This window comes from Salvelinus alpinus, chromosome 1, assembly GCF_045679555.1.
Source record: "Salvelinus alpinus chromosome 1, SLU_Salpinus.1, whole genome shotgun sequence".
Lineage (NCBI taxonomy): Eukaryota > Metazoa > Chordata > Actinopteri > Salmoniformes > Salmonidae > Salvelinus > Salvelinus alpinus.
In genome coordinates this window covers 85,209,660-85,224,318 of record NC_092086.1, presented here as the reverse complement: position 1 = coordinate 85,224,318, position 14,659 = coordinate 85,209,660, and the positions used below count along the sequence as shown (strand labels likewise).

General features: G+C 43.4%; 1 protein-coding gene across 8 annotated transcripts in view; it reads left to right on the top strand.

The window, feature by feature from the left end:
* Positions 1–14,156, top strand: part of LOC139532320 (active breakpoint cluster region-related protein-like) — a 218,784-nt gene extending 204,628 nt beyond the window's left edge. For 5 of the 8 annotated variants that reach the window (XM_071329793.1, XM_071329825.1, XM_071329834.1 and 2 more), the window contains 7 exons: positions 7,966–8,025; positions 8,566–8,675; positions 8,826–8,965; positions 9,702–9,836; positions 10,103–10,208; positions 11,883–12,033; positions 12,591–14,156. In XM_071329793.1, coding sequence (XP_071185894.1) covers positions 7,966–8,025; positions 8,566–8,675; positions 8,826–8,965; positions 9,702–9,836; positions 10,103–10,208; positions 11,883–12,033; positions 12,591–12,680 — 792 coding nt within the window. In that variant the 3' untranslated portion in view covers positions 12,681–14,156. Of the gene's footprint in view, positions 1–7,965; positions 8,026–8,565; positions 8,676–8,825; positions 8,966–9,701; positions 9,837–10,102; positions 10,209–11,882; positions 12,049–12,590 lie in introns of all 8 variants that reach the window. The other 3 variants (XM_071329784.1, XM_071329800.1, XM_071329805.1) reach the window with 1 other exon arrangement.
* The last annotated feature ends 503 nt before the right edge of the window (positions 14,157–14,659 follow it).

Genomic DNA, 14,659 nt, shown 5'->3' with positions numbered 1-14,659 from the left:
TACTAAGTAGAGGGATTTACATAATTACTATATAATGTGTATTTACACTTATGTTAATCTACAGCTAATTTTTGACTCAGAATATCATAATCTCATATTGCTTTTGTTTACAATCATCAAGCCGATAATATAATCTGTTAGCAGAAAAAATTATTAGGGTCTTGTTTTTACAGGACTTAATAAACAAAAACAATCCCTAGGTTGGTGTTTTTAATCAAATGAAACCCACGGTCCATGCAGTTGAGCTAGCTAGTCTCTAATTAAACTGGATGTGAACATTGCTGCTTATTGCTAATTTATAACAGAACAGTCAGTCACTGAATAAATATTTAAATTGTAGTGTCCCAGTGAACAGAAAGTGAAAGGTACAAGGAATGTAGCGAAGTACAAAATAAAATATTAAGAGGAATTCATTAATTCAGTGTATGACAATTCCATACTTTATCATAATTCAGTTCTGCTTTAAATATCGCTGCCAAAATACATTAACATTCCTAATTAATCCAACAATGGATTAATTAAAGATTATGGAGAGCGTCTGTATAATCAGAGTGCACACGTTTCTTCCCTGATGTCATTGTCAATTTACAACATTGTAATGTTGTGAAACATACCAGTGCTTTAAAGTTCCACGTATGTATGTATGTATGTATGTATGTATGTATGTATGTATGTATGTATGTATGTATGTATGTATGTATGTATGTACAGTGCCTGTATGAAAGTATTTTATTAGGATCCCCATTTGCTGTTGCAAAAGCAGCAGCTAATCTTTCTGGGGTCCACACAAAACATGAAACATGACATAATACAGAACATTCATAGACAAGAACAGCTCAAGGACAGAACTACATTTTTTTAATAAAGGTACATGTAGCCTAGATATCAATGCATACACACAAATGTAGTGCCGTAAGGTGTTGCTTTATTCGTTTTTTGAAACCAGGTTTGCTGTTTATTTGAGCAATATGAGATGGAACAGAGTTCCATGCAATAATGGCTCTATATAATAAGCTTCTGATTGGCTAATTGACTTAATTTGAGTCAATTGGAGGTGTACCTGTGGATGTATTTCAAGGCCAACCTTCGAACTTAGTGCCTCTTTGCTTGACATCATGGGAAAATCAAAAGAAATCAGCCAAGACCTCAGGAAAAAAAAATCTGGACTACCACAAGTCTGGTTCATCCTTGGGAGCAATTTCCAAATGCCTGAAGGTACCACGTTCATCTGTACAAACAATAGTACACAAGTATAAACACCATGGGACCACGCAGCCGTTATACCGCTCAGGAAGGAGACACGTTCTGTCTCCTAGAGATGAGCGTACTTTCGTGCGAAAAGTGCACATCAATCCCAGAACAAGGACCCTGTGAAGATGCTGGAGGAAAAATTTACAAAAGTATTTATATCCACAGTAAAACGAGTCCTATATCAACATAACCTGAAAGGCTGCTCAGCAAGGAAGAAACCACTGCTCCAAAACCGCCGTAAAAAAGCCAGACTACGGTTTGCAACTGCAAATGGGGACAAAGATCATACTTTTTGGAGAAATGTCCTCTGGTCTGATGAAACAAAAATAGAACTGTTTGGCCATAATGACCATCGTTATGTTTGGAGGAAAAAGGGGGAGGCTTGCAAGCCGAAGAACACCATCCCAACCATGAAGCACGGGGGTGGCAGCATCATGCTGTGGGGGTGCTTTGCTGCAGGAGGGACTGGTGCACTTCACAAAATAGATGGCATCATGAGGCAGGAAAATTATGTGGATATATTGAAGTAACATCTCAAGACATCAGTCAGGAAGTTAAAGCTTGGTCGCAAATGGGTCTTCCAAATGGACAATGACCCCAAGCATACTTCCAAAGTTGTGGCAAAATGGCTTCAGGACATCAAAGTCAAGGTATTGGAGTGGCCATCACAAAGCCCTGACCTCAATCCTATAGAAAATCTGTAGGCAGAACTGAAAAGCCTGTGCGAGCAAGGAGGCCTAGAAACCTGACTCAGTTACACCAGCTCTGTCAGGAGGAATGGACCAAAATTCACACAACTTATTGTGGGAAGCTTTTGGAAGGCTACCCAAAACGTTTGACCCAAGTTAAACAATTTAAAGGCAGTGCTACCAAATACTAATTGAGTGTATGTGAACTTCTGACCCACTGGGAATGTGATGAAAGAAATAAAAGCTGAAATAAATCGTTCTCTCTACTATTATTCTGACATTACACATTCTTAAAATAAAGTGGTGATCCTAACTGACCTAAGACAGGGAATTTTTACTCTGATTAAATGTCAGGAATTGTGAAAAACTGAGTTTAAATATATTTGGCTAAGGTGTATGTAATCTTCCGACTTCAACTGTATATACCATCTACAGTTGTTTTTCTTCCCCAGAAGACCCATTACCGTTTCACATGCATCATTCATAAACCAGTTTCTTTCACCAAACTCCCCAACCTAGATCTGTCATTTTATGTCCTATGTTAGAAGCAGGTAACCGGTTGATGGAGATGGAGACTGCCATGTGTTGTAGATACAGTATACTCTGGAGAGTTGTGGAGAGGTATCTAGAATAGAAACCTCTCCAGAGGGACCTCAGCATCTGTTTGTCTACCTACTTCAATCCTGCCTGGTCTGTGCTCTGTCCCCCATAGGCAACAGCAGTGGGATGAGTAGAAGGGCATCTCATCATATGCCAAGTACAGTATGTGTGTGTATAGTTTGTTGTGTTTCCCTGCATATGTGAATGTTTGATGTATACTCAGTGGATGCGCCTTAAATTTGAACACGTGGCAGCCACTATTCACTGACCTATTCTATACCGTGTGAAGAAGCACACTGCAAATAAAAGTGGTGACCTCACAGTAACCTGAGTTGGCTCTCCTCCTGCCTTCTCTTCTCATCCACTCACTTTCGATCAATAATTATTTCCCCCTCTCGGTTGCCATAGTAACACAGTGTGCGTGGGTACTTGTGTAGAGGCGCTGGTATTGGCCGTGGAATGGCCTTACTGAAGAGCTCAGTGTCTTTCAACGTGGCACCGTCATAGGATGCCACCGTCATAGGATGCCACCTTTCCATCAAGTCAGTTCGTCAAATTTCTGCCCTGCTAGAGCAGCCCCGGTCAACTGTAAGTGCTGTTATTGTAAAGTGGAAACGTCTAGGAGCAACAACTGCTCAGCCGAGCACTGTTAGATCACACAAGCTCACAGAACGGGACCGCAGAGTGCTGAACGTCTCTCCTCGGTTGCAACACTCACTACAGAGTTCCAAACTGCCTCTGGAAGCAACGTCAGCACAAGAACTGTTCGTCGGGAGCTTCATGAAATGGGTTTCCATGGCTGAGCAGTCGCACACAAGCCTAAGATCATGTGCAATGGCAAGTGTCGGCTGGAATGGTGTAAAGCTCACCGCCATTGGACTCTGGAGCAGTGGAAACGCGTTCTCTGGAGTGATGAATCATGCTTCACCATCTGGCAGTCTGACAGACTAATCTGGGTTAGCTGGATGTCAGGTGAACATTACCTGCCTGAATGCATAGTGCCAACTGTAAAGTTTGGTGGAGGAGGAATAATGGTCTGGGGCTGTTTTTCATGGTTGAAGCCAGGCCCCTTAGTGCCAGTGATGGGAAATCTTAACTCTACAGCATACAATGGCATTCTAGGCGATTCTGTGCTTCCAACTTTGTATCAACAGTTTGGGGAAGGCCCTTTCCTGTTCAGCATGACAATGCCCCCATGCACACTGGAAGAACTTGCACACTGGAAGAACTTGACTGGCCTGCACAGAGCCCTGACCTCAACCACATCTAAGAACTTTGGGATAAATTGGAACACCGTCTGCGTGCCAGGTCTAATCGCCCAACATCAGTGCCCGACCTCACTAATGCTCTTGTGGCTGAATGGAAGCAAGTCCCTGCACCAATGTGCCAACATCTAGTGGAAAGCCTTCCCAGAAGAGTGGAGGCTGTTATAGCAGCAGTGGGGAGACTAACTCCATATTAATGCCCATGATTTGGAATGAGATGTTCGACGAGCAGGTGTCCACATACTTTTGGTCATGTAGCATTGCACACACACACACACACACACACACTCTAAGAGAGTCAGCCCTCAGAGCCTAGGGGCTGCTCAGAGAACAATGCGTTCCCACCAAACTGAGCATCATGATGGATAAACGGAACACATCACATCGCTACTCATTTATGCACAGACTCACCCTCATGCTTTTTCTGTCATCGCTCTCTCTCTCTCTCTCTGGCTCGCTCGCTTTTCTCTCAAAGGCCTGTATTTGACATTTTAAGAACTAATAGAATTCATAGTTTTACCTCTTCTATTTTAATCATGCAGTATATTCTGTGCCACATGAAAGAGAGATGATTGTACAGTGTATTCAGTGTGGATATGCATTTATACACTATCATCATGTGTTATGATCCTCTCCCCAGTCAGTCAGTGTTTTAGGCAGCACAATGGAGGCTTTGAGTTCTGGAGGAGTGATGAGGTCCTAATTGGAACCATCGTTTGGTTTAGGATGTTTTCTATATCCATTATCCTTCCACCAGCCCTCGTGTCTTTCTTCTAGTATTTCTTTCTTCTACAAACACACGCTACCAATTTGTTTCAGAAGTTCTCTGGAGAGGGAGGTTTTGGCACTGTGATTCATCTCTTGGGATTTTGAAGACTTTGAGGACCCGCCCCCTTTCTTTTTGTGCACCTCATATATTCTTCCCTCTGATTGGTTTCCTGGACTGTCACTCAAGACAACGTTTTTTCATCATCTCCCTTTGTTTTACCAGCCAGCTGGGCACAACCCCAAGTCACACTGGGGAGATCATTATTTCCATGTCTAAACTTCAAAGCAACATTTTCATACAACTTAACTTGCTCCCATCCATCCATCCTCTGTGATAGGATGAGAATATATAGTGTAGAACCGTACTGATTCAGTTGCAGTTTGCACTATAAATAATACCTTAGCAATGTGGTCTGTCTCCCCTTGAATCAGCTCACTTCCCAGGCAAGGAAAATGAATAAATAGGGGCAGAAGTTGTTCCTGGAGTTCTTAATAAAGCAGCATAGCATTAGAAGTCGACGGGTGGAGTGGTTGAGGGGCCAGTGGGTGTGTTGACTGCACACAGCTCGGCTGCATTAAAGGGTCTTTGTATTTTTATGAAACCCAATTTGACTCCATTAATTTGTAATAATGTCGAGAGCGAGAGATACACTGTATGTTGTTTTTAGGGCCTGTTTTGGGGGGCTACATGGGTACAGGAGGCCTCATCAGTCTGTTTGGGCTCCTGCCCAGAAAGACTCCTGGCGCTGGTGTAGTCAGGACCCATAGCCATGATTATGGCAACCTTCTTTAAAGCGCAACCCTGCTTGGAAAATTGCCCCTAATGGTAATAAATGTCTTAATAACTGATACAAAAAAAGCTTTTTATTAGGTAATTAATTACACTCCCTAAATATAAAGTTCTACCCTACTGTAAAGTTACGATAAGGTAAGTGTGCTGGCCTTGCGCTCGCTCAGCAATAAACGATTATGGGGCTTTTAAGACCGACAAGCACATAATCTAGGAAGGTAGTAATGACATAAGTGTAATTGTGATACACAGGGAACTGCTGAATCGGCCTATAAAAGGCATTAGCTCCTCGCTGTAGAAGTGCTAGGATAGTCAGAGTGGCTCTGGTATGTGTGTACCGAACACACACACACACACTTCTCATCATAGATCAGGTCAGAGCTCTATTCTCCCAGGGCATCATGAGAAAAAGGCAAGCGCTGCCTGTGTACTGAGCACAGTGAAGAGTGTGAGCCAGACATCAGCCATGGCTGCTGCTTACCCCTAGAGACAGCCAAATGTACACTACCGTTCAAAAGTTTGGGGTCACATATGTATCACATTTACCTCATTTCACTAATGTGAACATGAATCACATTGATTGAGATGAAAATACAGCACACAAGAAAGCCCCCTTTCTCAAAATAAATCGGGTCATCACAATAGGCTAACACACAATGGAAGCACTGCGGATGCCCTTTCTGTTCGCTACCATTGTATTGCTATGCTAGTGCTCAGTTTCATCTTGTTCCTGTTGGTTCTTGTAAGTTGAACTGTCATCTGGTTGTGGGCCAGGTTCTCTTGACCTCTGCTGAAATGCTTGAGGGTAGAGACGGGGCTGAGTGTCCATTGGGAAAGGGAGACAGGGCCAGGGGTTGTGCTTTTCCCCATTTACAGTATTGTTCAAAAGTTTGGGGTCACTTAGAAATGTCCTTGTTTTTGAAAGAAAAGCTTTTTTTTTGTCCATTAAAATGACATACAATTGATCAGAAATACAGTGTAGACATTGTTAATGTTGTAAATTACTATTGTAGCTGGAAACGGCTGATAAAAAAAAAAGGGGGGGGAAAGAAATATCTACATAGGCGTACAGAGGCCCATTATCAGCAACCACCACTCCGTGTTCCAACGGCACGTTGTGTTAGCTAATCCAAGTTTATCGACTGCCCCCTCTCATTGAAGCCACTGACGTTCAACGCCGACCGCAGTACTGCAGGCGTTGTTAGCAGAAAACAGGATCCCACATTATAGTTATATAAATAAAGAAAAAATGCCAAAGACAATCATGGTACCAATAATAGCTTCTAATACACAGATGTATGTCCTTGAACTGATTATTTTAAAATCGCACACAGAATAAGTTATAGGGATAGTTCCGCTGCTAATAGCAACCTGCAATACCCCGGTCAGCCTTTAACTGGAGTTAGTCAATGATAGGAGGCAGCACTGAGCTAGCCTGCAACATCACTTCCTGGAATAGCTCATACTGCTGATGTTATGTCTCCATGAGACGGCGTCTTAACAGACTTTATTTGGCTTCAATGCACTATTCGTATTCACATAGGAATGAATGGTGTCACGTGATCGTTGGCTTTGTCAATTCATATATACAGTAATTTGTTTTAATGCAGAGATAATCCATGTTGTTAGGTAGGGACAGACCCACACACAGCCCTCAGTCTGGCTAGACTACAGAGGCTCCTCTCAGTCTAAACACACATACTCACACATTACCCAGCGTGCACCATCCATTCACACAGGGGGTAAAGCCCATTTAACTTTATCAGATGTCAGCGTCCTGGAAATTAAATGACGAGAAAAAATAAAGTTCCCAGGGATGTTTTGTAATTTAAATATAGACAGGCCTGTCTGTGAATTTTCATCAAGGAGGCAAATGGAAAACTGGATATTTTTCCTCCACAAACAGCAGCAGTCAGAAAATAGCCCTGCTCCTCCTCTGGCCCATGTTGAGAGGAGATGCTCGTCTCGGGTCGGAAAACAAACTGTAACGTGCCCTTGTTGTTCTCTTGGCTGAACTTTAAAGGAGCTCCTCAGAGCCTCACCAAAGCATGACTGGAGGGAGACATCTGGAGGAGGTGTTAGAGAGGGAGAGAACATAAGTGTTTGTGTCCTAATAAACATACAACTTCCTCCAGTGCAGGGAACTCTAGGTATGCAGAGGTCCAGATCACTGAGACCTAGCGAGGTACTGGGGGTGTAGTGACAAGTAGAACACAAAACATAGGCGAGAATGTAACATTGATGTCTTGGTGACTATGGGAGCGAAACAGTGTTTGTTTCCTAATAAACATACTTTTTCCTCCAGTGCAGTGAATCGTGAGTACTCAGAGAGAGATGGCTAGGTACAGGGTTGTAGTGACAGAGGACGTTAGCAGTAATAGAACACAGGCACCAGAAAGAAGCCTTTAGTGTGTCTACTAGGGTGCAGTCTTATATATGATATACAGTGTGTTCTGTGAGGGTCCATGTGATTGTGTCCATAATACGTGTATTGTCATACCTTCTCTGTCTTCTATGAGGCCATGCAGTGATGTGGCTTGTGTAGAAACTATAACGAAGGAAACTCAAACATAACTCTGCTCTCTTTCTCTGTGTATTTCAGCTGGACCCCCAGACGGTGCAGTCTAAGAACTGGCACATGGACGTCATAGAGATGAACGGGGTAAGGGACATTTGGGACCAGTTTCCCGGGACCGAGATGAAGCCTATTCTTGGACTAAGAAGCTCTTTCAATGTTGAATCTCCACAGAACATGCTTTTTAGTATAGGATTCGGCTTACACTGTGTCTGGAAAACCAGCCAATTCTGATACTGTCAGTCATTTACACATCTCAACACTGTTAATAGAAGATGACTGTTGTTAGGGATTAGTGTGTGGATATTGTAACGAAGCTTGTTGTTACAGTTGACCAGGGCCATGCAACGTTATCTTTACTAGCTTGGCCAACTCTCTGATTGCTCCGGGAACACAGCCGTAAACAGCCGTAAAGTTTAAACATCTAACAGCGCAGGATCCACTTACACTCCTGGATGTTGTGTAATGGTCAGAAGAAAGCACTTGGAAGCTGTGTATTTTAAACTAGGGACTGCAGATCAGCTATGCCGCTAAAAGCTGGTGCAATGTTTGCTGTTCATGGTCCCTGTCAAATGAACCAATAAATATGCAGCTTGTTTGATGCTTTGTATGTATTGTCTCCCACAGATCAAAGTGGAGTTCTCCATGAAGTTTACGAGTCGGGACTTGAGTCTGAAGAGAACGCCCTCCAAAAAACAGAGTGGGGTGTTCGGGGTCAAAATCAGTGTGGTGACAAAGTAAGCCATGTTGATATTTTGTATTCAAACATACCTGCAACAACATGATGAATCTTTCTGCTCAGTTTATTACACTTCTAGCATCAGCATCACATTGTTTAGTACTGCAATATCAGTCCTGATGAATATTGTGGTTGTGTCCCCCAACAGGCGCGAGCGCTCCAAGGTGCCTTACATCGTCCGCCAGTGCATTGAGGAGGTGGAGAAGAGGGGAATCGACGAGGTGGGAATCTACAGGATCTCCGGGGTGGCCACTGACATCCAGGCCCTCAAAGCAGCATTCGACACCAGTAAGAAACGCTCATACTGAGACTACTTCAAAGCACACCTCAGTCTTCATCAACAGACCCAGCCTTTTTTTCCTGGCCATGGCATCTGACCAGGGATAACTCTTGGCCCTATATATAAACTATAACCAGAGCCATGAGTTTTTCCTGGTCAGGTCACGTTATCAGGAATAATTCCAGACCCTACATTATCAACACAAGCCTCCCTCTGTGAGCTGTCCTGTCCTTCCACTCTGTTGTACTGTGGGCCGGGGTCAGACTACCAGGCCCATGGCAGAGGGGCTTCAGCCTGGCTATAAACAGAGAGAGTTGTGGGAAAGGACAGGAAGAACACAGGTCTGAGGAGCCGCAGCTGTCAGCTGTGTGTTGTCCTCCCTGGGAGTCCCAGATCCAGGTTGTGTCCCATATGCCACCCTATTCCCTATATAGTGCTCTACTTTTGACCAGGGCCCACTATGTAGGGCATAGGGTGCCATTTGGGACACATCCTCAGTCACAGCCCCTAGACCAAACCAAATGCTAACCTCCTCAGCGTCTCTCTGCTGTGTTCATGTCTCACTGAGCTGAGATCTCCGGTTGTTTGGGTTTTAGAGTGTGGTTGCTTATGTCATCACTGGAGCCAGAATGACCAGTCTGGAAATGAACTAGTTGTTTGGTTGGGATGATACACTTCCGTTATCTATGTTTTATCCCCCTCTCTCTCTCTATAAATATATATATATCTCTCTCCCCTTCAAAGATAGCAAAGACATCCTGGTGATGTTGAGTGACATGGACATCAATGCCATCGCGGGAACGCTGAAGCTGTACTTCCGTGAGCTACCAGAGCCCCTGCTCACTGACCGCCTGTACCCAGCCTTCATGGAGGGCATAGGTACGACCTCTAACAGACCACATACATTCATACATCTCAATGCAATACCATATCAATACATTTATTATGCTTCTCAGTAGTAACAGAGGGGTTATTCCATTTTTTATTCACAGAAAATGATACATTGACATAACAACATTGAAAGGATTGTTAATTTTTGCCCCTTAGAGCGGTAATTTTTTACTTATTTTCTTCTCTTTTCCCTCTCCTCCTCATGTATACTCCCCATGTATCTTCCTCCTGTATCCGCCTCCTCTTCTCCACAGCTCTGTCGGACCCTGCAGCCAAGGAGAACTGCATGATGCATCTGCTGCGCTCCCTGCCTGACCCTAACCTCATCACCTTCCTCAGCCTGCTGGAGCATCTCAAAAGGTACACGCACACGCACACACACACGTACACACACACACACACACGTACACACGTGTACACACACACACACACACACACACACACGTGTACACATAAGGGGCCAGTAACTACTATTGGTGACAGTTTGGGCCAGATTAACAGGCAGCATAATACGTTCAGAGTGGGTTTTGGAGGAGTTCTGGGCAGAATACGGTCCACATGCGAGTGGTTCTTTAAGCCTGCCATAAAACTGTAGTCTGGAGAGCTTCATGAGGTGTGCTACTGTGACCGCACCAATAAGAGAGAGGACAGGGGGAAAAGTCATCAGAGTGTACAGGCCAGACCCTGTGTGGTCAACAGAGCTAACACACACACGTCTATCCCTGGAGAGGAATCAGCATCAGTCTGCACTGGGCCTTTTACGCCAGACCTGTTGTGGTGAAGCTAAGGAGCTAGACCTATGGTCCAGTTGAAGGAAACACATTAAAGTCAATGAAAAATGACTTTACTGCTAAAAATGACTTCTCTACTACTATTTTATCTTTGAAAATAGCTGTGATGGTTTTAGTTGGCCGACCATGTGCTACTTAGTCTCTAAAGGCAGTGTAGAACTAGATTGGATGACATCGTGGTGGTGCCTGTTAAAACTGCCTTCAGTTAGAAGACCATGGTAGAGCAGGGCCCAGCCCAACCACAGACTAGTAACCACTAGCATGGGCAGGAACACTTAGGAGGAGACCCATAAGTGTTTCCTATCACTCACATCTGATCTAGAACCAGCTGTCTGTCATCAGCCATAGTAGCAATGGCCTGCGTGGGGACTTATTCATACTCTGAGTAAAGTTAGTTTTCACCACCAGACTTTTAAAAGATCAGGTTTATGTGTTTGTCATAGTTTCCTAATACGGGTCAGACAACATTTGTCTGAGAGTATATTATTGTCATCTAGCTCTACAATGTGAACTAGAGGGAACTAAGACTAAGTTTAAATGTGTAATGCAGCCGTGTCAATTTCAGTTACACATTACTTCACTCTCACGCCTCCTTACAGAAGTTAGTTTTCAGTTAATCTTTGCTGTAAGATTGACACGTTTGAAAAGAATGCTGGGAGCCATGTTTATCACCAGGGGAGGTGTTTTATAGTGTGTAAAGCTGCGACAGTGTAAAGGGTAGTGAGATCTCAGAAGTTGGCAGGCAGGAAGGTCCATAGAGAGAAATCAGATTTCTACCTATTGGCAGGCCTGAAGTCAGTTCACAGGCCTAGCACTGGGTCAGATTCCACTCTTCTGCACCATGGAGACCTTATTATGGTCTGGTCCCAGTACAGCTCTCACCCAGCAGGACACTGCAGTCAGTCAACAAGAACGTACACAGACTACTCTCGTAGACACGCTGAGGACACCTGCTGGAAGCTCTGCTGAATTTCAAGTGTGATATGAATGGCTCTGCTGTTGCTATGGAGAACATTTATATAAGTTACAGCAGATGGTAACTTAGTTCAGACATGGTCCTTGTAGAAGAAACACACACAGAACACACTGTGCTGTACTGACAGTGATTGCTTCAGAACATGGGTTATCATAGTAACAAGGCCAGACCAGAAAACATGTTGCATGACTAGAAAAATAACTAATACCGATATGTCCCTGTGGTCACTGTAGTCTGACTGGTCTATCTGTCTGTTTTGTGTTCCAGAGTTGCTGACAATGAGCCCATCAATAAGATGTCCCTCCACAACTTGGGCACAGTGTTTGGCCCCACCCTGCTCAGGCCCTCTGAGTCCGAGGTCACCAAGGGACACATCACCCTGGCCACTGACATCTGGTCACATGACGTCATGGCACAGGTCAGTGTGACTTGGGTGCGTATATCTGTTTGTGTGTGCATGTGCGTTTGCTTGTGAGTCTGTAAGAGTTAGCTGAGGGGGATGTGTGTGTTCGAACCGTGTCAGTCTGGTCTGGTTCCCCAGCTGTATTTAGACTATTTGGGAAGCCCCTCCTGGAGCTCTGCCCCGTGCTGAGAGAGAAACCACTTCCTGTTCACAAAGGACTTTTTCTAGGCCGTATATAAACAATGACTACTGTAAATCACCATAAAAGCCACAACACTAACAGTAGAATGCCATATTTCATCATTACTGTAAAGACTGAGAGACAGTTGTTTGTGCAGTGGCTTATTAAATCTCCATGTTTAGTAGATAGATACTCATAGATAGATACTCAGTTATCATGGAGAGATGCTTACTGTGTCACCTTCTGAGTCATGTACAGAATGTGTAGATCACATTCGCCTCTGTAAGCTCCATATCCTAGTCCTTTTTGGTTATAACTATGATAATTGGTATTTAAATGAAACACCATTTATTTTTGGCTCAATCTCTCTCTTTCTCGCTCCCCATCTCAGGTCCAAGTGTTGCTGTACTACCTGCAGCATCCTCCCATCTCCTTCGCTGAGCTGAAGCGGAACACACTCTACTTTTCCACTGACGTTTAATCTCTTGGGGGTCCGGAGCGAAAGACTCAACAGCAAATCCCCCACCCCCATACCACCCAGCTCCCTTTTAAAACTGTACAGCCCCCCTAAGACCCACCCAGCCTACTCTGAGAGATGGACTCAGATGTGGAGGAAGACAAGAGGAGTCACGGTGCTTCCTCTGGATCCCATAGTCACGTCTTCTAGTGTCAGCGGAGATAGAGCAGCGGCCCCTCATTACAGTACATCCATCTGGTGAAGAGCAGGGGTGGAGGGAACAGCATACCTCTCACTTTTGACCCACAATACCCCATCGGACAGCCACCAATATGGGACCTCTCTATCTATCAGTTAGAGGTCAGGGTCTGGTATGTTACTGGGTCACTGTCGGTTGTTTGGTCTGTTGGGTCCTCCAGAAACCAGCTCAATGATCCTGAAGCTGCTCTGTTACTTACTCCACCTTCTTCTCTTTCTTTCTTTCAGAGGCATTCCAAGAAAATGGCATTTACATATTTTATAAATATTATTTGTTCAATAAGTCCTTTGTTTCTCTCTGGCTTTGTGCATGTGACGGAGGAGGGCTGTGTGTTTATGTAGAAGTGTGTGTGTGTGTGTGTGTGTGTGTGTGTGTGTGTGTTAAAGCAAAGAGCTGAGGACTGTTTGCGTTTCCAAGCCGCCAGTAAAGCCATGTCAGTGAATGGCCACTGTCACATTTTTTCTCCATGTGTAAAGACTAGAGAGCACAGCCCTCCCTCTGTGTGAGTCTTGGCCAAATTCGCCCTATTTATTATAAATATATATATATTAAGTGTGCCTGTACAGTCCAGGAGCTGGTTTCCCAAAAGTATCTTAAAGCTAAAGTCATCGTTAGAACCATAGACTTAAGATGCTTTTGGGAAACTGGGCCCAGTGCAACTAGAGAATTGCTCAAAGGAGTCCGTTGTTTGAAGTTTTTTCAAGTTTCTCATTCACAGCCAAGATTGGCTGAGCTGTACTGTAACACAAAGTGTAAAATCTGACGGTTGATTCTAAACCTCTTTAAAGAAAGAAACATCAATCTGTGAGATGAGGGTTATGGGAAGAAAATCACACACATTTGTGGAACATTTGCTTTTTTCTTGTCAATCCATTGCAAGCCTGTTCCTAGTGTCCAATGACACCAGTTAATCTATAGGATTATTGTGTAGTTTAATGCCCTTATTGCATGTTCAACTTGTCAATCAAATCAGGCTGGGTAACGAAGGTAGGTTGTCACTGCTAGTTTGCGGCACCGGCAATCTCCTCCCATCAATGCTGTACAAATCCAACCTTTCTGCTATCTAGCCTGGGACATATCTTAAAATAAGCACTGTTAGATGAGTCCTATTTGATATTTTTAATATAAGATTAAAAGAAAATCAAATGTTGTATTTTACTTTGAGTATACTGTATTAACAAGGGTAAATGTCGATGTGAACTTTTTTCTTTTTTAGTAAAATTAATAAAAGTCTACCAAAACATTGTTGTTTTGTCATTCTGTCTTGCAGTTTTATTGCAACTAATTCATATTTTAAAACTTTGTATATATTTTTATTTGGTTTGGTGCAGCATACTGGACTTTGGGATAGTTGAAAAGTGACATTCATGTATTGGAATTTTATCAGTACCGCGCAAACTCAAGATTGCAGTGCAGAAAATAAACTATTCTGAATCTTTTGAGCATGCAGTTACCAAACAAGTCATAAGAATTGAAAAATGACTTCAAAGCGGTAGCAATTAGCAGTGGTTTGTGTGTTTGTTGATATGTCTGACACACCAAACTCAGTTTATATTATTTACCACAATGAATGAATTTAAAACATCTGTAGAATTTAGAGGTGTTAACCCCAGTGTCATGCCAAAATGTCCAACCTGGCCCCATTCCATCATGGCCACCTAATCATCCCCCTCATTTCTTTGTGTATTTTTCTCCCAAATTGTCTCATCGCTCCAACCATATGGCACCGTTTTATTGTTTTTTA